Genomic DNA, 25,513 nt, shown 5'->3' on the forward strand with positions numbered 1-25,513 from the left:
CAAGCGAACGGTCTCCATTCGCGCCACCGGAGCAAAGACTTCCTCGAAGTCGATGCCCTCACGCTGCATGAAGCCGTGGGCGATGAGCCAAGCCTTGTACTTGACAATGGCGCCGCACTCGTCCCGCTTCACCTTGTAGACCCACTTCAAGCCGATCGGCCTGCAGCCCACCGGTGGGTCTACCAGCTCCCATGTGCCATTGTCCTCGATGGCCTTCATCTCTTCCAACATTGCCCGTCGCCAATTGGCATCGCATTCCAGCCATTGCTGAACGTTGGTGGCTCCTCGGCACTAACAAGGAGCTCTAGATCATCGAGTAGCCGACTCACCAGTTCTGTGGCCCCTGCATTACTGACGATGTTGTCCAGACTGCGGAACGGAACCTCCTCGCCATTGTGGAAGGCATCTACGAACTCGCTGATGTCGCTCGGAGGGGAGGTGAACTCGATCGATGGTCCCTGGATTCCCTGTTCTGCCTGGAGTGGTTGGCATCGCTAGTTGGACCGCTCGGCACCACTGCCGAAGTGGTCAGCATCGCTGCTGGACCGCTCGGCACCATTGCCGGAGTGGTCGGATCCACTGCTGGAGCGGTCGGCACCACTCCTGGAGTGGTCGACTCTACTGCTGGACCGCTCTGCACTGCTGCTGAAGTGCTCGGCACCCCCTCTGCAGTGCTCGGCTCTATTGCTAGAGTGGTCAGCATCTCCTCTCCAGCGTCTCCACCACCGTGGATGACCATGCGCTCGACGACGAAAGTGCTGGTGAAGCCGCCAGCTTCCCCCGTGCTCGGAATGTCCCAGTCCTAGGCCGCCTTCTCATCGAACACCACATCCCTAGAGATCACCACCATGCCTCTCTTGGGATCATAAAGCCGATAGGCCTTGCTGTCCTCCTCGTAGCCTAGGAACACCATCGGCGTGCTCCTGTCTTCCAGCTTGCCGAGGTGAGGCTTGGTGTTCTTCACATGGCCGACTGCAGCCAAATGTCCTGAGGAAGGACACATTCGGCTTGCGTCCATGCTAAGCCTCGAACGACGTCTTGCCCTTTAGGGCCTTGGTGGGCGCGTGGTTGAGGATAAACACCGTCGTGGTCACCTGCCTCTCCCCAGAACTCCGCCGGCATCTTCTTAGCCTTCATCATGGATCGAGCCATGCCGACCACCGTCTAGTGCCACCGCTCCACCACGCCATTCTGTTGTGGTGAGTACGGCGCGGTGTGGTGTCGCACCATGCCCTGATCCGCGCAGTATGCAGCGAATTCCACCTCGGTCTCTGCCTCTACGCGCGCCTTCAACTTCTTGACCGCTTCCGCCACCTCAGTCTTGCTGGTCAGAAGCTGCAGCCACATATATCGACTGTAGTCATCTACCAGCAACATGAAGTACTTGCGCCCGCCGGGCGTCGCCGGCGTGATCGGCCCGTAGAGGTCACCATGGACCAGCTCGAGGGTCTCTGCCGCGCGGTACTTTGCCATCTTCGGGAACGGTAGCCTTCTTTACTTCCCGGCCAGGCAGCTGTCACACAGCTCATCTACGTGCTCGATGTGAGGCAGCCCAGTCACCATCTTCTCCAGCCGACCAAGAGCGTCGAAGCTGAGATGTCCATACCAGGCATGCCACAGCCACGGCTCCTCCATGCACCATGCAGCTAAGCAGATGGGATGCTCCACCTTGAGGTCGAGCAGGTACAGCCGATTCCAGGACCTATTCACCTTGGCAAGAAGCCGCTGCTCCTGATCTATGATCCTGAGGACGCCATCCTTGATCAGTACCTCGCTGCCACGCACATCCAGCTGGCCAATGCTGATGATGCTTGAACGCAACTGCGGGATGTAATATACATCCGTTAGTGCGCGGTGCTTGTCGTTCTGGCACCTGAAGATGATGGTGCTGCGCCCTCGGATCACCACCCTTGAGCCGTCACCGAACTTCACCGTGCCGGTCACGTCGTCGTCGAGCTCGGAGAAGGCTGCCTTGGAGCTCGTCATGTGGTTGCTGGCGCCGGACTCCTGGTACCACCGCTGTTCCTGCTCATCGCCCACACGTCCGAGGTGGACTTGGGCGCGCGGTTCGTCGAGGTTGACAGCCTTCAGAGCCTTCCTAGGCCCTTCCACCGCCATCCCCTTCTCCCTTCTCCTTGGCCTCAACGTCGTGCAGTATACAGAACGTCGCCATCAGGAGAGTGGCCTCATCATCATCATCAGCCTACGCCAGATGTGTCTCAGCCTTCTTCTCTTGCTTGCGATTTGGGCACTTCTTTGTCCAATGGCCCGTCTTCCCGCAGCGCCGGCAGGCGTTGGGATCGACCTTCTTCTTCTTCAAAGAAGAAGAAGCCTTGTCGCGGTGCTTGCCATCGCCACCGTGGCTGGAGGAGGCTTCCCCGGACTTCTTCTCCTTTCATCTAGGTAGCCCACTTCTCTTCTATCAGCAGCAGCTTGCCGCTGTCCGTCGTTGATGTGGCCCGCTCCATGCGCTCGTCCACCGCCCGCAGACGACCTGTCACATCCTCAATAGTGAGGGTGGATAAATCCAGCATCGTCTCTATGGAGAGAGCAATCTAGATGTACTTCGTCGACACGGAGTGGAGGTACTTGGAGACTACCTCTTCTTCGTCAATGGTGATGCCGTGGCTCCTCAGCTTGCTGATGAGCATCTGTAGGCGGAGGGAGAAGTCCTCCACCGATTCACCATACTTGAACTTGAGGTTGACGTACTCCTGCTTCAGCAGCTAGGCCGTCGCCTTCTTTGCACGGTCGAAACCAATGCGCATCGTCGCAATGGCCTCCCACGCCTCCTTAGCAGAGCTCTTCGCCCCCAACGGCTCCCTGTACTCCGCTGGCACAGCAGCGAGGATGGCTTCGAACGCTGACATGTCGTCTTCTTCGTTGTCGGTGCCCTTGTCAATGGCATTCCAGAGCCGTCGGGCTCTGAGCTTAACCTTCATGGTCACCACTCATTCGCCATAGTTGGTGCGAGTCAGCGTCGGCCAACTGATACTGCTGACCTTCCCGCACCGTGCGCACAACGACCTCCTATCGTGGTTGGGCAGCCACAACAGCGCCGTTGTTGTCGTCCATCTCCAAACCGTCCGCCATCGCCAGCGGTTAGTCCGGTGACGGCGCTTGTACGGCTCTGATACCACTTGTTGATCTCTCGCTACCCTGCACAGGTAAGCAACTAGCTTACCAGCACACACACTCACTCACTATGGCTAGAGGTAGAAGAAGAGATTGAGAACAGCGCACACACACACTCAGCACAAGCACCAGTGTTAGCCGAAGTCCTGCCCTTTGGTTTGTGGCAACTGAACTAAGTATTCCATTGCTCTTTGGATGGAATATATACAACTCTAGCTGTACCTCTACCGGGTACATAGTTGTTAGCCAACTACCTACTCCTGAGTACAAGAGTACACCAACTACCTACTCCTAAGGTACAGGGTACACCAACTACCTACTCCTAAGGTACAGCGTATACCAACTACTCCTAGCAGTACAAAGCTTAACTCAGCCCACTACCAAAACATGGTTGATGTAATAGCTACCAACTAATGTACTAGAGGTGGCCTATTGCAATACTGCTATAGCTACAGAAACTGGTCGGCAGAGCCGATCAGTCCTCAACTCCTAATAGGGAGTGGTCGGCCGAGCCGACTAATCTCCAACCAAGAAGAGAATGGGGAGCAGCAGATCTTGTCTAACAAGGCCGACGTACAGGATCAACACACCACCCATACCAATTATATGATATGCTAAGTAGTATTTGCTTGCAGGCTTGAGGCAGCAGAATCTCTTGGAGCCGTAGTCTGCACTCCAGAAGTTCATGAGGAAATGATGACTCGCAGTCGAAGCACCCTCACGGTGTTCAGATGATGCTGTTCTATGATTAGTTATGAGGGGCCGTATCCCTGCTTCTTTTGTGATGAAGCTAAAAAAGGGCAGGGAAAGATATAAACCGTACACGGAGTCTCATGTGATTCATGATATTTGTGGGTGGCTCTGATCTGATGCCATGGGATCGAAGTGAACAATGATGCTCCTCATCCCTGCCTGATCTGGGGGCTTTTTTTCCCCCTCACATTCCAAAAGGATGGCCCTGAAGAAACTTCCAGTTCAGCTTTTGGTGGGTAACATGTGAGTGAGCAAGCTGTTGGAGATCAGATGTGAATTGATCTGTCTCAAAATCAGATAAAAAACCACCTTTAGTCTTCCTATTTTTGTGTGCTGCTTGTCAACAAAGTTGACAAGAGAAAGAGAGGATGTGCATGTTGGTAACTGTGATTGGCCGGGTTAGTAGCAAAAGTCGTTTTATTCAACATTTTTACTGTGCAGGGAATAGTAGTTAGTGCTCAGAAGAGAGAATCTTTTTAGAGAATATCCGTGGTGATTCTAGTAAAATTGCAACTTGTAAGAAAGTTTTATATGTTCTTTGGGTTGGATTGGTGAGTTCTGAAGGCCTTAATAAGTTGTATCTTTCTTGGCGTTCTCTGCTGAAGCTTTGTTGATAGGTGCCAATCACGTGTATGGACTATTATGGTTGCTTAGTGCTTGGACAAATGGACCACCCAATTAAGTTTGCACTGCTGACATGCAGTTTGGAAAGCACAATAAGCCCATGACTGACAAGTGACAATCATATATCCTTACCACATGTCTTCATCTGGGGGCCAGAAAACTCAAAATCTTATTAAAAGAACTGCCCATTTGTGCCCCATTTGTGCTATCTAATACGTGCGAACTAATCATGTTGAGCACTTGTAGCTAACAGCCCAACAGTCTTTTATTTTTAGTTGGAGAATGAGAAACCAACGATCCCAATTCGGTGCCCTTACCTAACCTTTCCTGTGTGTTGTTCATCAGAAAGGGTAAAAATACATATCTTCAGAAGCTAAGGTTAATGCTTTTCATCTTTTATTAGAAGCTTGTCCACCGAGTTCAGCTCAGAAAAAAGACAGCAGGCCGGCTGAAGGAGAACCCGTGACGATGACAGGAAACCACTTCACACATGGAGGGTGCCCTGCCGTAGTTGAATTTCCCACACGCATATCTGAAAGACTGAAACTGAAACGTGTTAAGTTACTGACTTACTGCACCACCACGCCACTCCCTGTGTTTTCATTTTCCACAGCCGTTGATCCGAAACGCGACGAGCCGCGCAGCTACTGATGATGATCGGAATCCACGACGGAATTGAAGCACGACGGCGGCGATCGGCGTCAACCATGTGTTCCGCGCGGTTGGTGCGCGGCATGGCGCCAAGCCGCCAAAGGCATTTGACAAGACCACCTCGACACCTGTCAAGCGTTGGCGAAGTGCGTGCGTGCGTGCGACCACGCAAGGCTAGCTATCGCTGGAGGACTGGAGGAGGTGGAGCCCCGGATGGGATGGGAGTTGGGCGAGCTTTTGCACTAGTAGTTTATAGATGTGATGTGATCCTTCCCGTAATCAGGATCCCAACAACCGAAGAGGAAGCAAATAGGCAGCCGGTGGCCGCGTGAGCCGTATCGCCGTGCATCCCATAGACGGCAATGGCAATATTCAATGGGCGCGAGGGCATGGGCTGGCAGGACATCCACACTGATCCGACGCATAGGTGTTCATTTGGTCGTCATAAAGAATACCGCGTCCGTTACAACTCTAGCAAAATTCAAAGTCAAGGTTAGCTTGGGTTCGACTATATTTATACTAAAAATCAATATTTATGATATTAAACAAACATCAATATATTTATAATAGAATATATTTTAGTATATCCATAACAAAATATATATTGATAGTGTACCTATTTGATGTCATATACGTATCGATACAGTTATCTATAAGCCTACTCAAAGTTTAGATATATTTAACTAATGACAGAACTAGAATTATATTATTTTCAGGATGGAGGCAATAAGATTTTGCTTAAGATGTGTTGGTATACTTCATTTTTGCCTGCTATTTTTAGTCACACACAATCTAAGAATTTTCCCACCGTGCTCTGGACCGCCGATGGTGTCGTCTGCCCCCTGCGCCGATGCGGTCCGTGGAGAAGGAAGACAACATAGAAAAAGGAAGAGACAGGAAAGAGAAAATAAACATGCTGCTATGTGGGCCCAACTCCCACATGCCGTTCGTGTAAGTCCTTCAAAACGGCTAGACGGCTGCATTTGAACGATTTTGGTAGTTGGACTGTCAAAGATTTCTGATTTTTAAGTTACTCCTTCCGTTATAAATTATAAGTCGTCTTGATTTTTTATGCATGTATTTTGCTATGCATCGAGATATAATAATTTATCTAGATACATAGCAAAATAAAAGTACAAAAAAAAAGTCAAAACGACTTGTAATTTGAAACGGATGGAGTAAGAAATAAGCTTCATTTTTTTTCAACAAAAGTGAGTAAATTAAAGATGGTGTGACATAGCATTATATCTAGAATTGTACCTTGAACGGTGGGGTACTGCCCGTGATCTAGTATTACAATTTTTTTTGAAGAAAAGATATATGAAAGTAGTTGTGTCGTGATCCGTATCGCCACGACTGCCAACAAACACCGGATATGTCCCAATCAGTTTGCAGATATACCTCCCATTCCAGCAGACTTTGTTTATGAACTCAATGAAGCACGAGTCATGTCCATGCATGATGCATGTTTGTTGCGGTTGGGATGAGCCTGGTCAAACCAAGCACGTTGTTCACTCGTTCTCTGCTGTGAACCCGTGGAGTCAAATCAACTATGCTGATCGAGAGAAGAAAAAATATGGGTTTTGTTTGCTCAAGATATGTATAGTTGCTAGCTCGGCACGGCATGGGTTTTTGGTTGACTCTGATATGGATATGGTTTGCCTTCAGGCTTCAGCTTCGATTGGACTCACTCAACAACCGCCTGGTCAATTTTTGGCTTTACTAGTATTCCCTTGTGTGTTGTGACAGGGAAGGGAAGCATCCCCATGACTCGCGCGCGCGTCCTGTCGGTCTGTGCGCCAGCCATTTGACGCGTTCCTGCCTGCGCCAGGAATGGCCACGGCCGACGGCGTCTTTGTTCTTGTTCGTTCCCGGAACAGGAGTTGGCTGCCTCTGCTGTGCTGGGTCAGTCAGTCAGTCAATCAATCAGGAATCAGCTGACTCCTGATTGTTCAGTTCAGAACCGTTGGACCGGATCAGCTCAGCCTCAGCTGCATGGATTTGGCTGGATCTGCCCGTTGTGGCAAAGACAGCCAGCGAGGGCACCGTGCTAGCTCCGCCTCCGGCCACATTTCAATGGCAGCAAGGACAGGACAAGCAGGACGGACGGTACTCGTACAGCGGTGACCCCGGGTACGACGTCTTGTCATGCCTGCCGCGTGCAGCCAACTCATGGGAATGGGATTTGGGATCTGCGCCTGCACTGGCACTGGGCACCGCGTTCGTTAGTCGTTAACGCATTCACTCAACTCGAGGCAGCCAAGAGTTTGACAGGTCATGGGAGAGAGACAGAGCCGATAGCGGCAGGGCAGAGCGCCTGTCCCTGTCCGTATCGGGCTGGACAACGGACGTGTATGCTCTGGCGGCTGGCGCAGTAGTCACGTTTTCTTCTTTTCATCAAGATGCCAACGTGCATTTTTCAGACCAGAGCACAGCTTGGAATTTCGGGTCCAAGAAAAATAGAAAATGCTTGCTAGGAGCAGTAGTATCAATTTTTTTCTTGTATACACGTGGTTAAAATTGAGTTCGTTTGATTTCTTAGTAAGTGAGGACGACGGAAGGAGTAAATTTGATGACTGCTGCTGTCAGGGGCGGATCCACGCGGGGGAGGGGGCTACAGGCTGCTAGTGAGCTTGATTTCTTTATTAGACTATGGTTACTTAGCCTCAAATCATTATTAATCTCTAGCCCTAGCCCTAAATCTTTATTATTTAGCCCTCCCTTTGTTCCCATCCTGCATCCGTCACTGGCTGCTGTTAAGTGTTAACCAAACAACCAAACATGCCGCTCACATATTGACGCTACGGAAGAGTATAGGTGGCTTTTCTCTGCCTCGTCTCGCCACGTAAACGTTAATGTTCAAACACAAGCCAGTTCAATCTGATAGGTTTGGATGCGACCTTGCTTCCCGGCCATGTATACAGAAAACACTACCAATTTAGAACTTGTTCGGTTGATCTCCTATCCGAAACGATTGGAAAGAGTTAGGATGATTTTGACCTTTATAGAATTTGATTTCCTTCAATCTTCAATAACACCCTTCAATCTCCACTAGAATGAACAAGGCCTTACATAGGTAGAACAAGGCCCTACATAGGCAGAAAGCAAGCGTACAAGTAAATTTTGCTTCAAACTTCCTACCTTCTCCTATCAAGAATAACTTGAATGTTCATCAAGAGCTACATGCACAAATGAATGTGTTGTTTACTTTTTCTAGTTTTCTCATGAAGACAAGAATAATTCACTGAGCATACATAAGCATATGACGGCAGCCCGTTTTCTCTCCCCCATGGTGCAAGGGGTTAAGGCTTCCTCCGACAAAGTGTTTCATTTTTTGTACCAGTATCTGTGTCCGTTAGTAGATGTATATATCAAAAGAGTTATATGTACCGGTAAGGACACTTATTTTGGGACAGAGAGGCTAGGAGCGATGGATAATGACTCACGGTTCCAAATGTCAATTGCGTGGTACAAGTCAAAAAAACGACGCCCGACCAAATTTCCATAGATTGAACCTGAACACGACACTTTCAGGCATCAATAAAGGCTATCGTAGCCTGAAACAAAATTCCTTAAACAAGGAGCCCTTATGTGCAAAAGTGGCGGTACCAGAAGAAGTATAAATTTTCGTATCCTTTTGCCTGCTATTTCTGCCGCGCCCGCTGCCTGCCGCCCCCTGCTTCCTCTTCTTTCCCCTCCTCGTCAAGCTCCCCTGAATCGCGGCAGCAGCACCGGAGCAGCAGAGCCAAGGATTTTCCCCGCGCCGAATCTACCCGGCTCGGCCCGATGGGCTCGCTGATGTCCTGCCTCTCCGACCCCTGCCCGTCGGGGAACAGGTCCCCGCCGCTGCAGGCGAAGCGGCGCTCCTCCACCTCTTCCCGCGGCCGTGGCGGCGGCGGCGGAAGGGACTCCGCCAAGGCCTCTCTGTCCATAGACGAGGAGGCGCTAGCCGCCGCGGCGGCGCTTGTGCTGGGGCAGAGGGGCGCCGCCGGTGGCCTGGGTGCGTTCGAGCGGTCCGCGTCCGTGCGGTACGCGGCCAAGCGCCAGAGCCAGGGCCCGCCGCTGCCCCGGAGCTGCAGCACGCGCCCCAGGTCGCTCGCTGACCCCGAGCTCCAGCCGCAGCAGCTCCTAGCCAAGGTGAGAATCCTGCCATACTACTCCTTCCTCCATAGCTTGCTTGGCTTGCCCGCCTCTCGTCCCCCATTGCTTGGTTCGGTTGGTCATTGGTATGCGTCCCGCCGCGTGCGCCGCGTTGAATTCTTGTGCAGTCTCGTTTGACTTTATGCCTTCGTTTCTGCGAGTTTCCACTGCGATTGGCTGTCCTTGTGTCGAATGTAAGAACGCAGGGGCTATGGGATCCCCCTACTCGGTTCCCTCGCTGTGGCGGTTCTATTTTCTTACGTTTCTTTCGATGAAATTTAGATTCCTTTCATGTTTGCTCGATTCATTTGACTCAGTTCCAGAAAGGCATGATCTTTGGTGGTTCAGATTCTTCTCGTTTTTCTGATTTATTGTCTTGCATCATGGCATGCCTCAATGCCTGGCCAGTTTGCAATTTAATTCGATGCTGCTTCGTGGACGAATATACCCCTGATTTGTTTCTACGAAAGTACGAATTGGCTCTGGCAAGAACTAGGCAGGCGATTACATTTTCGCACTTCGTGACTGTCTAGTGGGATCGGGCAATCTGGTTAACATAGGCCATAGCCCATATGTGGGCGAGACCGTTCAAATCGAAACGCCTGCAAATCCGAACCGGTGCAATGCACGTGCTTGCTTCCATCTGTAGTTATCAACATAGACTAAGACCTGACTTTAACATCTGTAGTTGATGAATACTCTTGAGAGGAGTGTGAACAAGTAGTTATCTCACAACGACCATGCACTGATCTGGTCAAAATTTAGAGGAGCTGGGAAACTTCGGTTGTTGACTGATAGTGGTTGGTCTATACATTGGTTTTGTTCAGAAGCTCTTATGCATAGGGGCTGTAGAAACTGATTGATTGTTGCTTCTATCTCTGGCGGGATCATATTGGCTTGTGTGTTCGTTGCTCTGGAGAAAGGACAAAGGAGAGCCTACCTAGGAGGTCCCAACTTGTGCAATGGTGGGGGATCTGGATATTGTTTACTTCAAATTGTTTCAGTATCGACGCAAGATATGTTGTTCCCAGGTTTGCCCTGATCATGAATGGGATGGGCAGCCCGCGTGGCTACTAATTTGTCTTGAGTATATTATATACTGGCATTTGTGTTGACTAGTAAGAGGATAGCGGCCACTAAGGAAACCGAGGATGATTGGGATTGGGAGGTTTGTGTTTGACATTTTCAAAGTCATCTGTCAGCTACCGAATGGAGACGCTGGTATGCTAAATTTGTTGGAAACTGTGAAAAGTTGAACAGAATCATCATGGTATTTGACATTTAGAGGCGTTTCTGTCTTTTCGTGCTTATCAGCAAACAATCATCTCCACAGTCCACATTTGTGACTCAGTATATTGTGTGCATATTTATCAGGACCTCAGATACTTTGTCTTTTGTCTAGTTTCCTACCCATTTGAATTTTAGTGTTTGACAACTCGTGTTCCTAGATTTATATAACCGCATTTTTGACTTATGGTTCATTTCTCAAACAGGACTTGAATACTAAGGATTTGGAAACCAACGTCATTGTTCTTGTTCATGGAGGTGGATTTGGCGCTTGGTGTTGGTACAAGATTATATCACTTCTTGAAGATAGTGGGTTCAAAGTTAACGCCATCGACTTAACAGGCTCTGGGATTCATTCTTACGACACAAACAAGATTAGCAGTCTTTCAGAGTACGCTGAACCACTTACGTCTTACCTTAAAGTCTTAGGTGGTGCTGAAAAGGTTGACTCTCTGTCCATATATCAATTTTAGATACTTCGAATATTTAGAAAGTTACATTCCATTTGGGATATTGTAGTATCCATTGACTATTGTGGCACTGTGCATGATATTTGGTAATTTACCCGCTTTCATGCTTCGACTGACAATCTTATAATAAACACTGGGATGACAGCGACTAAACTATCATTAGCTGAGAGTTCTATAACGGCAAAGTAATACTTGTTCCTGCAAAAAATTGTATTCTACATTTCTGCATAAGCATGGTAAGCTGCAGGCACATGGATTTTGGTACTGCGCCATACTTTAGGATCTTGTAGACCGCCAATGGTATCTTCTTCCATCTCGCACATTGTAGGTAAAAATAGCTAGTGCATCAGCATGGAAACTGTGAGTGACCTGTTAATCTAAATGTCAATGGACTTGGGTTGGACTTTACTCTTTTGGGATGGTAAGATTCTAATAGTGTTACATTTAATCACCGAATGTACAAATACTGAAGTAGGAAAAACCATAGACATAAGTACAATATGCCTGACATTCTGTGGAATCAGTTTTGTAAGTGCTAAATTCTGTAGACTTTTTCTTTCTGTAAAGATCACAATCATAACAGGAATCATCATAACTAAAGCCATGTTCGCTTGTCTTATGAGCCGTACTATTTCAGCGAACGAACAATGTTTTTCTCTCACAACAAATCAGCGAACAATACTTTCAGCCTTGGCTTTTTAGCAAAGAGAACAGGCCTAATTCTCAAATCCCAGACTGAACTGGTCCCAGATTATGGTGCAGAACCTAAGCACCACCTAACTTTAGTTATGATTTGATGCTTGGGAATGACATTATCATTATGTACGCACCAGTGACTTAGGTAGTTGAGTGCCACTCATGTCGATCTGTATCTCTTAAAATTTTCCAAGTTTTTTTAGATAAGTTTTTAGCAATTCCAATATTGATATTTCAAAGCATCATATGAACTTTTCAAGAGACTTTTGTACTGGTGTGTTTAGACTTATGTGAAGATCCCTGCTTTGTTTGATTTTGGTTTGAGCATATTCCTATCTAACCAAAAATATAACAATCGAATACCTCCAACATTATGCAGGTAATTTTGGTCGCTCATGATCTTGGTGGTGTCTGTGTATCCTATGCAATGGAGATGTTCCCATCCAAAGTTGCCAAGGCCGTTTTCCTTTGTGCAGCAATGCTGACAAATAGAAACAGTGCCCTTGACATGTTCCAACAGCAGGTTGGTCTCCTGCCCCAGCGTTAATTTTGTTGAACAACTGGCATTAACGAATAAAAAAGACAAGGACATTAAACGTTGCCTTGTCTGGCATCAAAGTTAGCATTGTCTTCCTATGATTATGTCCTGATGCCGTCCTTTCGCTCCAGATGGACACGAACGGTACTCTCCAAAAGGCACAGGAATTCGTCTACTCCAACGGCAAGGACCGTCCTCCAACCGCCATCAACATCGACAGGGCATTGCTTAGAGACCTGTTGTTCAACCAGAGCCCTTCCAAGGTAGGACCTTGGAGTACTCAGTTACTGTCACTGACAATCACTTCCAATCACATCACTGAATCCTAGTTCTGAATTCTGAAGTTGTGACACCCCCAACCTTGTGCTTGTGCAGGACGTGTCGCTGGCCTCGGTGTCCATGAGGCCCATCCCCTTCGCACCTGTGCTGGAGAAGCTTGTGCTCACTGCCGAGAACTACGGCTCGGTGCGGCGGTTCTATGTGGAGACCACAGAGGACAACGCAATCCCTCTGCCTCTCCAGCAGAGCATGTGTGGTGCCAACCCACCAGAGAAGGTGCTGCGGCTGAAGGGGGCGGACCATGCACCCTTCTTCTCCAAGCCGCAGGCGCTGCACAAGACCCTGGTCGAGATCGCCACCATGCCGCCGCCAGTCCAGGCTTCGTGAGGTCGTGTTTGTTTAGCTTCAGGTTTTGCCGGCCGTTGAGCTTGCATGGCTGTTGTACATGCTGAGGATGGTATGGTTTGTGGCGGTGTGGCAGCAAGTAGGGGCTCTAGAATTTCAGCGTCGTCTCGACGAAGGCATCCTTCCATATATACACTCACACCTCGGCATCACTTTTTTTATATTAGGGAAAAAACAAATCTTATTCCGGCCTCTATAACTCTAAGAATGTTAAAAATCAACCAATTCATTATTATAGTTCAGCCTCGTGCTAGATATAAATAAAGCAAATAAAATTGAAGACTAGTAAACAAACGGAAATGCTCTCCTCAGAACGTCTGACGCTCCGGACGTACCCTTCCTAGGCCTGTGGAGCCTAATACAGAACTTGCTCCTGGCTTCTAAAAAAAATACCGATTCTCCATTCCTCTCTGTCGTGGCCTTCTTTCACCGTGTGCATGCATCTTTCGTGGTCGACTCCACCGCGCCGCTTGCCCGCCGCTCACCTTCCTAGCGTGGGGGACGCTCGCCGCGGCAGCGCAGTCGCATCCACCGTGGGGGACCGCACCCGCCCACCCTATCGTTAGGAGCCATGCGGCAACTCGTTGGTGGCCGCACAGCCGGTCGTTGGGGCCACGCAGCCGCTCGCCCGCTGGCATCGAGCTCCGCGTCGATGAGCCTCTATTCATTCAAGCAGCGAGTAGATGCTACGCTGAAAGCGCATGTTGCAAGAGTATGTTTTAAGTGTTTCAGATGTTTTAGAGATATATTGCAAGTGTTGTATATCGATGTTGCAAAAGTAGATCAGGATGTTGCATATGTTGTAATGTCTATGCAAGTATGTTTCATCTGTTCTAGGCGTATGTTGCACGTATTTTATCGGGATGTTGCAAAAGTAGATATGGATGTTGCATCCATGTTGCAAGCATATATTTTAAGTATTTCAGGTGTTTCATACGTATGTTGTAGGTCGTTTATCTGGATGTTGCATATGTTTGTAATGGTTTTTAAATGTTTTTAGGTGTTTTTCGCAAGTGTTTCAGATGCTTATTTCAAGTGTTTCATTTGCCTTCTTTTGTATGTTGCAACTGTTGCATGTGGATGTTTCAAAAGTATATTGAATGTTGCACATGAGATGCGCGTGGGAAGCTACCGATGGCGTGGGCGACATCTGGGCAGCGCGGGCCCGCTGCTGGGGCGCTCACTCGCGAGCCTAACGTGCTAGGGCGCTCGCTTGCTCAATGTGCGGGCATTATCCGGACGCCAGTGCCCCGGATCGGACATCGGGGCACTATCAAGTCCTGTAAACAGAAGATTATAAACCTATTAGATTGGAAGACAACTGTCCATGCTTGACAGCAATCTTCGTTACCATAATCTCCAACATTGACATGCCCATACACATCACTATCGTGAACAAGTTTGAACGGCGGAGTTTCAGTAGACATCTGTGTTGACATCTTGGCCCTAGTCTATCTGACTTCTGACATCTCTCTAAAATACGAACGGCCATAACTTTTTTTTAAATGACTGCTCCAATGGTAGCATATATATATATATATATATATATATATATATACTATATATACACTATATATATATATATATATATATATATATATATTTGAAATCTCCAATGGTAGCATATAGTAATCCCTCTGTCCTTTTCAGTTTCTTTTCATCCCAAAACTTCAACGTTGAGCTAGGCTTTCGTTGCAGTTTTCCCGTGTTGGGCTAAGCCCTTAATTTGGTTGGAGTCTTGGCCGCCGAGAGCTGAAACGGACTCGGTCGCAGCGTCCGGCCGGCACCGGCAGCGTCCCCGCGCCTCGAACCAATCAAGTCGGGGCTCCTGGGCCGCGCGACGAAGCTGTCGAACCGGTCGGCAGCTATACGCAGGCTTGCCTTGCCTGGCTTGAAGCGCGCCCCGCCGGCTCAGCAGCAGCAGGCCAACCGGAAACGCCCGCGCAGAAACTGCGCGCGCCGGCGGCACCCACGGGACCACGGTACCATGACCCATGATCCCCCGACCTCCGGCCTCCGCGCACGTCCCGCCGTCCGCTTGCGGCGTGCGCGTGGTCGAATTCCTGGCACGGGACGGGACGGGACGCGAGCCGCGACAGGCCGCCGCCAAGCCGCAACGTTCGCCGCGGTTGAGATGGACGGGGCCACGGGGGCGGGGCGGCGGGCATGCATGTCTCGTCCTCGCTCGCCCATGCCGGCGTGTCCGGCGGCGCCCGTTCCCGTCGCATCCGATCGACGACTGCGCACTGCACTAACATGCTCTCCTAGCCATACCCACCTTCATCTGAATCATCTCGCCAGTTGGTTGCGCTTGAGCAAGTGGCCAATGCGCTGCACTGATCCACCCAGACCCACCAGCACAGCACCAGCCACCAGCTCGGATCTCTGCCTGACAGCGTACGGCACTGATGAACGAACTGACTGATCAAGGACGTGACCAACGCGACGCTCTGACATCCGCGAGACGAGACCGGACCGGAGATCTCTGCCACCGCCAGTTCACTCTCGCCCACACCTCCGTCAGCACATCCTGCCTGCGCTAATGATGAGATGAGATGGGACACGAGACCATGGCGGCATGGCGCGCGCGCGGGGGTTTGGCCCGAGGCTAAAGCCTAAAGGTTACAACGTGTCAGATATCATATCTATTCGGCCTGTTCGCTGGTTAGTTTCTGGGCTGGTTTGGGCTGGCTGGTGCTAGTTTATTGTGAGAGAAAAACACTGTTGGCTGGCTGGTTTGGGCTGGCTGAAACCAACAAGCGAACAGGACGATTGTCACATCGAGTATTCGGATATTAATAATAAAATTAATTATAGAAGCCGTGACTAATTCGTTTGACAAATCTATTAAGCTTAATTAATTCATTATTAGCACATATATTACTGCAGCACCATATTATCAAATCATTGACTAATTAGGCTTAATAAATTCGTCTAACAAATTAGTCTCAATCTGTATAATTAGTTTTATAATTAGTCTATGTTTAATACTTAAAATAGTGTCAAATATATTTACTGTAGTCGATGTGATATGAACTAAATTTTATGAGTTGGAAACCAAACGCTAGCTGTACCGTGGCTCGGCGCAACTTTCGCGTCTCTCATCTCATCACATATACTGTGCAGATTTGGATCTTACAAACACGTTTGTTGTTTTCAGCCAGCCTTATTCAACCAGCCAACAGTATTTCTCTCTCACAGCAAACCAGCACCAACCAGCTCAAACCAGCCCAGAAACCAACCGGTGAACACGCCGAAAAGAAGAAGAAAGGCAGGTGAAAGCTGGAATCGTATCGTATCGTTTCGTTCTTGGCTTGCAATGGCCGTGGAATCATATCATTTAGTGACCAGGTTATAAAAAGCAGATTCACAGGGAGACGGAGTCAAGGGGTGCCCCCCACCCCCGCACGCGCACACCACGCACACGCACGCAGGCGCGCGCGCGCGCGACACACACAAAAAAAAAAATCCTGGCGAGGTAAGAAAACTATGGTCGACGAGGTAGACCTTGTTGAGATAGTGAGATCCATCCATTCATCTCCCACGGTTAGCTGCAGCCTGAAAACTGACTACGTGAAACAAACGGGTAGTGCGAGAAATTAAACACTGTGAAATAGTCAACAGATCGCTGTGTCAGGTACCAATACTAAGGTATTCGAAGAGGAGCTAATAACCATCAACGTTGATTCATTCAAGCGGTCAAAAGCGTGACCACACCTCTTGCCGGGCTACGCCTCGTCCGACCCCCGAGGGTTGGCTCTGCCTCGCCCGACGTTCGAGGGCTGGCTCCACCTCGGCTGACCCCTGAGGGTAGGCTCCGCCTCGTCCGACCCTCGAGGGTTGGCTCTGCCTCGTCCGACCCCAGAGGGTTGGATCCACCTCGGCCGACGTCGCAGGGCTGGCTCCGTCTCGGCTGAGCCCCGAGGGTAGGCCCCGTCTCGGCTGACCCCCGAGGGTAGGCCCCGTCTCGTCTGACCCCTGAGGGTTGGCCCCGTCTCGGCTGACCCCCGAGGGTAGGCTCCGCCTCGTCTGACCCCCGAGGGTTGGTTCCACCTCAGCCGACGTCGCAGGGCTGGCTCCGCCTCGCCCGACGTTTGAGGGATGGCTCCGCTTCGCCCGATCCCTCGAACACGGTTCCTAACGGGAGCTCACGCCGCCGCCAACCACTACGGGCCAGAAAAGTACGACCCAAGGTCAAACTTTTGGCATCGTGCAGGGAGCGGTCACATCTCAACACGACCCGTCTCCGCGATATGTCATTCCAGGGAACTCACATCATCCACAGTGACGGACGTGCGATCACTATGCTACCCACTCCCTGTGCGACAGCTGATCAGCACGCTGGTCAGCCGTGCCGCCCGCCGAGGTGGAGTGGGACGTTACGACTCGCTGACAACGCCTGGGCATGGCATTGTCAGAAGACAGGCGACCGACGCGGAGCTGTCCCTGTCACCGCCTGCTGTGTCAACGGGGCCTGCACGGAGGAAAAGGAAGGCCCGGCGACCCTGAAGACTTCCTTGGCCTCTCGTTCTTCTTTTTCCCCCATTGTAACACATCCTTTTCCTTGGCCTATAAAAGGGAAAGCAGGGCATCTCATGAAGGGAGACCGATTCATCGAAGAAGTGCATCCCATAGCATCGGTTCACCGCACCTCATCACGAACAACACATCACCAGAGACTTGGGACCAGTCCCTATCTCGCCAGTTTGTAACACCTACTACAAACTCAGTGCTAGTAACACGAGCAGCCCGAAACTGGACGTAGAGACATTCGGACCGAACCAGTATAAATCTTGTGTCATCTTAGCACACCATCCGAACCAAACGTGCAGTATACAAATTTACTCGTTGGTGTTTACTCAAAACACCGACACACTGCTTCCTCGAAAGGAACAGATCACTTCGCGTGATCAGTTGGGGTGGAGGGGGGGGGGGGGGGGGGGGGCTTGGACGAAACAGTGGGGTATCCCCGTGTTTGACTCTGAATTTCGAAAAAGTATAGGCGTTGACCTCACAGCTTTCCAACTGTTTGCATCAGCATCAGCTCTAGTATTGGTCGAATCTTCAGCTACGATCAGGCTGATTTCTGATCTGTTCGCACATATCAAAGATGATCGTGATCTGAGTCTAACTACACATCGAGGCGTTGATTAACAAACAGGGGGTTTACAGTCACTGACTTCTCCACAAGTCAGCTTTCAGGATCACTGGGAAGTGGGAACGCAGAAAGTAAACTATTCTTCTCTCGGCAGTATTAGATCGAGTTGACTCCAATACCAGCTTCAGCTGCTTCATGTATTAATCTTTTACCCTTTGACTCTCAAACACATTAACTTGCTGTACCAAAGTAATCCGCATTTTGGTTAAAGGAAAAGGTAATAGCACCCAATCTGACGAACATGCAGAGGCCAAAACCATTTGCGCCGATAATGAAACCGTTTCAAGCTCGTGCGAATCATTCGGTGCTTTGCTAATTGGCTGTCTTATCTCACGTTAATGCGCTTTTTTCCCAAAGCAAGATTCAGATCACAGAAGAAATGGGGAAAAAGAAGTATCTGGAAGATCATGAAAAAAGAACCTCAAGCCCCATGCATCATGCATGCATGGAAGTAGGATGACACAGTACATCATGAGCAATTAGTTGTTCAATGATCGAGTTGGGAAGACAGAACGAGTGGCATGAACACACAGTACAAGTGTTCTACAGTTCGTCTTAGGGCGGAAGCGGAACACACCATTTCTTCTTGCATGCAGCCATGGTAAGGAATATGTATGCATCCGCCAATGAGAAGGCAACCACCAGTAACATAACATAACATGGCGCATCGTAATATCAAAACTTAAACTTCAATATTATTATTACTTTTGGTCTCGACGCCGGACATCCGAAACTAGCAAGCCACAAGCTACAGTGCTGAGGAGTGCATGCAGACACACGAACAAAACGAGACACTCTCAGGCGGCATGCATGCAGATGCATGGAGGCAGCCACCTAGGCCTGGACCCTTGGCACGGCCTTGCACACCAGCGGGGTGGCCATCTCCAGCGACATGTTGAGGCGCTCCGACAGGTCGACGGCGCCGCCGCCGGCCACGGGGGCCCACTCGAACTTGTGCAGCAGCTGGGCGATCCAGAGGTGGGTGGTGGCGAGGGCCAGCAGCTTGCCGGGGCAGACGCGGCGTCCGGCGCCGAAGGGGGCCAGGCGGAGGTCGCTCCCGAGGATGCTCACGTCCTCCTCCTGGAAGCGCTCGGGGCGGAACTTGTCCGGCTCGGCCCAGATGGCGGGGTCATGCGCGATGGACCACATGTTCACCATGGCGGTGGTGCCGGCGGGGACCAGGTGGCCGCCGACGTGCGCATCGTGGATGGCGAGGCGCGCCCATGAGAGGAGAGGGCCCGGAGGGTGCATGCGCAGCGTCTCCTTCACGATGCACTGGATGTAGGGGAGGCTGGCCACGTCGGCGTCGGCCACGCCGTGGCCGCGTCCCACGACCGCGTCCAGCTCCGCCTGGGCCTTTGCCTGGATGTCCGGGTGCAGCGCCATCCTCGCCATGATCCACTCCATCAAAATGGCCACAGTGTCGGTGCCTCTGAAGATCATCTCCTGAACAAGACAAAACGATCGTAAATTCAATGAAACCATTTTTCCATGAACGTAACGTTTAAGATGTGTGAAAGAACATGCATTTTACACCATCAAATTAAACTTTTTTTTTGAACGCACACATCAAATTAAATTCTATCGATCTTACCCAAAGAACAGCGATCATGTCGGATTCGGACAGCTTCTCCTCTCCCTCGAGGTCAAGAAGGACGTCGACGAAGTCACCCATGTACTCATCGTGGACTCCTCCATTTGCGCGCCTCGCCCTATGCTCCTGGATGATCTTTCCAACGAACACTTTAACCTGTTGGACTAACCTGTTGCAACGGCGGCGCACGCCCTGGAGGTCGAGATGCTTGATCAATGGCAGGTGGTCAGCCCAGTTGAACGTGCCCAGGAGGTCGTAGCCCTCGGCGACCATCTCGTCAAGAAGGATGCCCTCTTGGCTGTCCATGTCGTAGTGCTTGCCGAAGACGGTGGCCATGATGTGGTTGAGAGACGCGACATGCAGCACGCGCTTCAGGGAGACCTCGCCGTGGCGGGCCATGGCAGCGGCGACGTCGGCAACCATGGCCTCGCCGATGGAGGACACGGTGTTGGGCGGCACCCGCCACGCGGCGCGGGCCGAACAGGTGGTTGGCGGCAAGGCGTCGGAGCCCGCGCCAGTGCGCGTCGCCCGACGGGGCGAAGCCCATGGCGCGGTGGAAGAGTAGGTGGCGAGCCGCGTCCTTGACGGGGCGATCGCCGAACGCGGGGCTGACGAGGATCTCCCGCGCCGTGTCGTGCTGGCTCGACACGACGAGGCGGGTGAGCCCGACCGAGAAGGCCATCAGTGCCTTGCCGCCGTCTACGGCGTGTGACAGCTGCCGCTAGGGTGCGGTGCGCCACTGGGACTGGAGAGCGCGGTGACCACACCCGTTGGGCCGGACGGCGGGCGGCGGCAGCGGGAGAGCGCCCACGCAGGCCCGCCGGGGGAGAGCCACAGGAGGACGGCGGCTAGGATGAACACGGCCATGAGGGGCGGGAGTGGGGAGGTGGTCGGGAGGAGGAGCGAGTCCTCTTGGCCGATGGCCATGGTGGGCACCATGGCTGATGAGTGAAGGGTGATGAGGGTTTTTGATGGAGAGGAGCTGGGGCCGGTGTGGGATGTTGAGAGGGAGGGAGCCTTTAAATAGGGGAGAGTGCGGTGAAAATGACTGCTGGTTTAGCAACTGTCGCGGCAAATAATTTACTCAATTGCATTCTAATAACTGCATTAGGTGTGAAGCGTGATCGAGAGCCTTCTTTGTTTGAACAATAATAATGCATTTAAATTACCGTGTTAATTACCTTTGCTATAAATGCCTTGATTTTTCCTCCTGATGTAAAGCATTATGTGTGGAACCGATCGATTTTGTAAAAACCAAAAGGGCACCGGTGTTTCGATGCGTGACATGGCCTTTTGTGGGTTCCACTTTCCAGCGTCGCATCACATGGCGCCCAGGCCCAGCCAACATGCGTGCACGCAGACGCAGGCAGCGAGACGTGTTCGTATATAGGGCCGAGGTCGTGGCGAAACGCACGAGAGCCGTCTGATTGAAGGCGTCGTCTCGTCTCGTCTCGTCGCGTGGTAGGATGAGGTAACGCTCGACCCCCCACCTCGATCACTTTGCGTGTCTGTAGTAGGTAGAAATCGTAGAATGCACAGTTCAAGGACTTGGATCTTTTGTGCAAGGGAACGCGATGACAATCGGCATGAAATTCAAATAGTCGTGAGTTTTTTATGGTATGGTGAACCGCTGTGAAATTCACATGAACTTTTTATTGCGATTCATTGAAGTGTTGCTACATACGTTTTGCAGTTTTGCTATATACAGTATATGCAGAGAATGCGCAAACATGCATTAATAAGCTTCATTTTTTTTTCGAGAACACACTTCCATTTCATTATGAAGGAGATGAAACGCTCACGCCTAGCAGAGACGCTCGCCACAGTACTGAAACGCCTAGCGTCATGCCGGAGAACGGAGAGAGTTCGAATAGCAATGGTTTTTAATTAAGAGAAATTTTAAGAGGTTACTTATGTAGGAGTGTAGAAACGGCAGGAGCAGGACACAGTTCAGTTGTTCAGGAAAAAAAGAGACAAAAGCAGATGCATGCAACTCCAGTGGGTATTTTTGGATTATATGCGCTGTGACCCATTCACCCGTTCCAAGTCATATCCTATCGTTAGTTTCTTCAATGCAAAGCCATCATCGTCAGTGTTACAGTGTATGCATCTGTGATGAACTGATCCAGCCGTTCCAATTCTAGAGCCATGGCAGCCATCAGATTAGCATCTGTGACTCACCCAGCCCCAGCCGTTCCAATTCCTTAATCCTATCGTCAGTTTCTTCAGAGGCGTCACGCCAAAGTATCTCTCATAAATACCGGGCATCGGCCCATGTCCATCCTATACTAGGCTTCACGACGGCCCAAAAGCCGAGGAGTGGCGTCCATTCCACTGTTCCAACAGCCGGCCCAGCAAGGTTACAGTGTATGCAGACAACCCTTATATAACTTATTATACCGTTAGAAACTTATGAAAAGAAAGGCGCATTCGCAACAAAAACACAATAGAATAGATAGTAGTAGCGAACACGGTTGTTATGGTTTGAACTCGATTGTTTTGATTTTAAAGCAAAACTTAATTTATATTCTAATTATTCGTGAAGAGTGATAATTGGCTACAAACGAGAAATGTTGCGAACATTGTGCTCAAAGAAACTTTTTTATATAGTATAACTGTAACAACCCAAAAATCTATACGCAAAAAAATACCAGCTACAAAATTTTTCTCAAGAATCCCATGTGATGATGAGTGCCATGTATAGAAACTCAACCTAAGAGATGCATTAGGTTTAACCTAACCTCAGTCAACATATAAGCATGGCATGTCATTAGATATCTGTGTTTATTAATTTCCAACAAATATAATGTTGCATACATTGTTAAATTCAAAATGTGATTTGAATTTCCATTTGAGTTATGATTGCTAAACAACTTCAATAAAATAATAAACCATAAAGTTATTATTAAAAACAAAATTCCCTAAACTCCAATGAACAAGTCACCTCAGTTGTGAAATCAAATTTCAAACCAAATTTGAATTCAAACAAATGGAAAAGAAATGAAAAATGGAAAAGGAAGAAGAGAAGAAGGCCTCCCAGCCAGCTGATCGGCCCAACCCGCACGACCAGTGACCGGCCCAGCCAGCCACCGGCCAGCCCCGCCAACGCGCTGCAGCCAGCCCGCCGCTCGGCTCGCGCGGCCCAGCTTGCAGCCCAGTGTCGCCCGCGCGCCCGTCAGCCTCGCTCGCGGTCGCTGCCACCTTGGCCCCACGTGACAGCCGCACGTTGCCCATGCCCGTGCGTCTCCCCGTCTCTGCTTGCAGCCGCTGCCTGCTCGACCCCGCACGCCAGCGCTACTGTGCTTCTTCCCCACGCCGCGCTCGAACCACCGCGCGACAGAGCTCCGACAGAAATGGCAGGGTGGGCCAGGGGTCATGCCCGGGGCATGGTCCTGTCTCCCCCTTGCGCCGCGCCCACGCAACCCCGCGCACACCGTTGGATGCAAGCTCACGCCCCGATCACCCTTGAATTCCCAACCGCCGATCACCGGGCTCGCCGACCCCCGCTCGGCTATAAGAGCCTCGGCCGAGAGCCCTAGCGCTCGTCCCGTCGCCCGCCGCCACCTCGGTGGCCAACCTCAGCACACCCGAACTAAGAGAGAAGAGGGAGAAGGGGAAGAAGGGGGAAGGGAAGCGCCGAAGCCGCTGCCGGGGAAGAACCGGGAGCACGCCGAAGTTCAGAGCACCGCCACGGGTCAGCACTGCACGGCTTCCGGAGCTACACGGCCGCAACTCGTCACGGCGCCGCTATCCTCTCTTCCACAGCACCCACGGTGAGCCCTCCTTCCGAACCCTCAGCAAAGATTTTGTGGTCTATTGCGATGCATCTCGTCAAGGACTCGGTTGTGTATTGATGCAAGATGGAAGAGTGATAGCTTATGCTTCTCGACAGTTGAAAGAACATAAGAATCGTTACTCAACCCATGATCTAGAGTTAGCAGCAGTTGTGCATGCCTTGAAGATATGGAGGCACTACTTGATAGGCAACAAGTGTGACATCTACACCGATCACAAGAGCTTGAAGTACTTTTTCACTCAAGAAGATTTGAATATGAGGCAACACCGATGGCTTGAGTTGATCAAGGACTATGACCTAGAAATTCACTATCATCCGGGAAAAGCTAATGTAGTCGTAGATGCTCTTAGTCGCAAGAGTTACTGTCACACCTTAATCACTGAATCAGTACCACCTGAGCTCAAGGGAGAGATTGATGATTTCCAACTAGAGATACTACCGCATGGCTTGCTGAATGAGCTCCGCATACAGTATGATCTCACAGATCGCATCCGTCAAGCTCAGAAAAGTTGTAAAGAGATTGAGTATCTCCGTGGTCTGATGAAACTAGGGTACAAGACCAACCACCAAGAAGATGAACAAGGAACCATCTAGTTCAAGAACAGAATCTGCGTTCCATCTGACCTAGTACTACGAGGGGAAATTCTGTCGGAAGCTCACAATTCTGAATACTGTATTCACCCTGGAGGGTCAAAGATGTATCAAGACTTGAAGAAACACTTTTGGTGGAAAGGCATGAAGACAAACATTGCAGGACACGTGGCACGTTGTGACACCTGCAATAGAGTCAAGGCTGAACATCAAAGGCCTGCAGGATTGCTAAAGCCTCTTGACATTCCCAAGTGGAAATGGGAAAATATATCCATGGATTTCATAGTTGGATTGCCCCGTTCACAGAAAGGCAATGATTCCATCTGGGTGATTGTTGATCGCTTGACCAAGATTGCTCACTTTGTACCAGTAAAGACCAAGACCAACACCGAGAAATTAGCGGATCTATACATTAAACATATTCTCAGATTGCATGGAGCTCCCTCTAGTATTGTATCTGATCGTGGTCCTCAGTTTGTGTCCCGATTCTAGGAAGCTCTGCACAAGTCTATTGGAACTAAGCTTGATTTCAGTACCGCTTACCACCCGCAGACGGATGGACAGATAAAACGAGTAAATTAGATCTTAGAAGACATGCTTCGTGCTAGTGTACTGAACTATGGCTCTGATTGGGAGAAGTGCTTACCCTATGCAGAGTTCTCTTACAACAATAGCTACCAAGCCAGTATCAAGATATCGTCGTTTGAAGCTCTATATGGCAGACCTTGTAAGACACCTCTGATGTGGTCTCAACCAGGAGAAAGATCGTTCTTTGACTCTGCTAAGATTCAAGATGCCGAAGAAGGAGTTGCTCGAGTAAGAGAGAATTTGAAAATTGCTCGAAGTCGATACAAGACCTATGCTGACCAAAGAAGGAGAGAACTGGAGTTCAATGTGGGGGACTTCATCTATCTCAAGGTATCCCCGCTACGTGGAATGGCCAGATTCCATGTGAAAGGCAAGCTTGCCCCTAGATTTGTTAGCCCATACAAGATTTGCAAGAGAATTGGAAAGCTCACCTACAAACTTGAGTTAACTAAGGAATTAACGGGTGTACATCCCGTATTTCATGTATCCTAGCTACGCAAATGTTTAAGAGTGCCCGATGAAGTGATCCTGACTAATACACTTGACATTCAAGATACGCTTGAGTATAGAGAACATCCTATCAGAATTCTGGGTAGAGATACCAAAGAAACCCGAAGCAAAACTATTCCTATGTGCAAGATCCAATGGAGTAATCACACTGAGAGAGAAGTAACATGGGAGAAAGAGTCTGACCTCTGGCTACGATATCCTTACCTCTTTGAAGAGTACGTTACGCTTTAATCTCGGGGACGAGATTCTGTTAAGGGGGTAGGACTGTAACAACCTAAAAATCTATACACCAAAAAAT

At 50.0% G+C, this 25,513-nt stretch overlaps 2 protein-coding genes and 1 pseudogene across 2 annotated transcripts; 1 reads left to right on the forward strand and 2 right to left on the reverse strand.

The window, feature by feature from the left end:
* Positions 1-1,494: 1,494 nt before the first annotated feature.
* Positions 1,495-1,986, reverse strand: LOC136549107 (uncharacterized). The gene has a single exon (XM_066540402.1). The coding sequence runs from the start codon at positions 1,984-1,986 to the stop codon at positions 1,495-1,497; it is 492 nt and encodes a 163-aa protein (XP_066396499.1).
* Positions 1,987-8,828: 6,842 nt separating this feature from the next.
* On the forward strand, positions 8,829-13,182 carry LOC136552676 (putative methylesterase 11, chloroplastic). The gene is made up of 5 exons (XM_066544244.1): positions 8,829-9,300; positions 10,797-11,033; positions 12,136-12,279; positions 12,426-12,557; positions 12,670-13,182. Exons 1-5 carry the CDS (start codon positions 8,950-8,952, stop codon positions 12,958-12,960), a joined length of 1,155 nt encoding a protein of 384 aa, XP_066400341.1. The 5' UTR covers positions 8,829-8,949; the 3' UTR covers positions 12,961-13,182.
* Positions 13,183-18,859: 5,677 nt separating this feature from the next.
* Positions 18,860-20,702, reverse strand: LOC136552677 (cytochrome P450 78A5-like; annotated as a pseudogene).
* Between the last annotated feature and the right edge of the window lie 4,811 nt (positions 20,703-25,513).

The sequence above is a fragment of the Miscanthus floridulus genome, chromosome 4 (genome assembly GCF_019320115.1).
Source record: "Miscanthus floridulus cultivar M001 chromosome 4, ASM1932011v1, whole genome shotgun sequence".
Classification (NCBI taxonomy): domain Eukaryota; kingdom Viridiplantae; phylum Streptophyta; class Magnoliopsida; order Poales; family Poaceae; genus Miscanthus; species Miscanthus floridulus.

What these genes read in the sequence shown, in the direction of transcription:
- LOC136549107 (XM_066540402.1), bottom strand. Translation starts at nt 1,986, where the DNA reads ATGACGAGCTCCAAGGCAGCCTTCTCCGAGCTCGACGACGACGTGACC.
- LOC136552676 (XM_066544244.1), top strand. Translation starts at nt 8,950, where the DNA reads ATGGGCTCGCTGATGTCCTGCCTCTCCGACCCCTGCCCGTCGGGGAAC. An exon ending in CGCAGCAGCTCCTAGCCAAG is followed by an intron (nt 9,301 to 10,796) that starts GTGAGAATCCTG and finishes TTTCTCAAACAG; the next exon opens with GACTTGAATACTAAGGATTT. An exon ending in TCTTAGGTGGTGCTGAAAAG is followed by an intron (nt 11,034 to 12,135) that starts GTTGACTCTCTG and finishes AACATTATGCAG; the next exon opens with GTAATTTTGGTCGCTCATGA.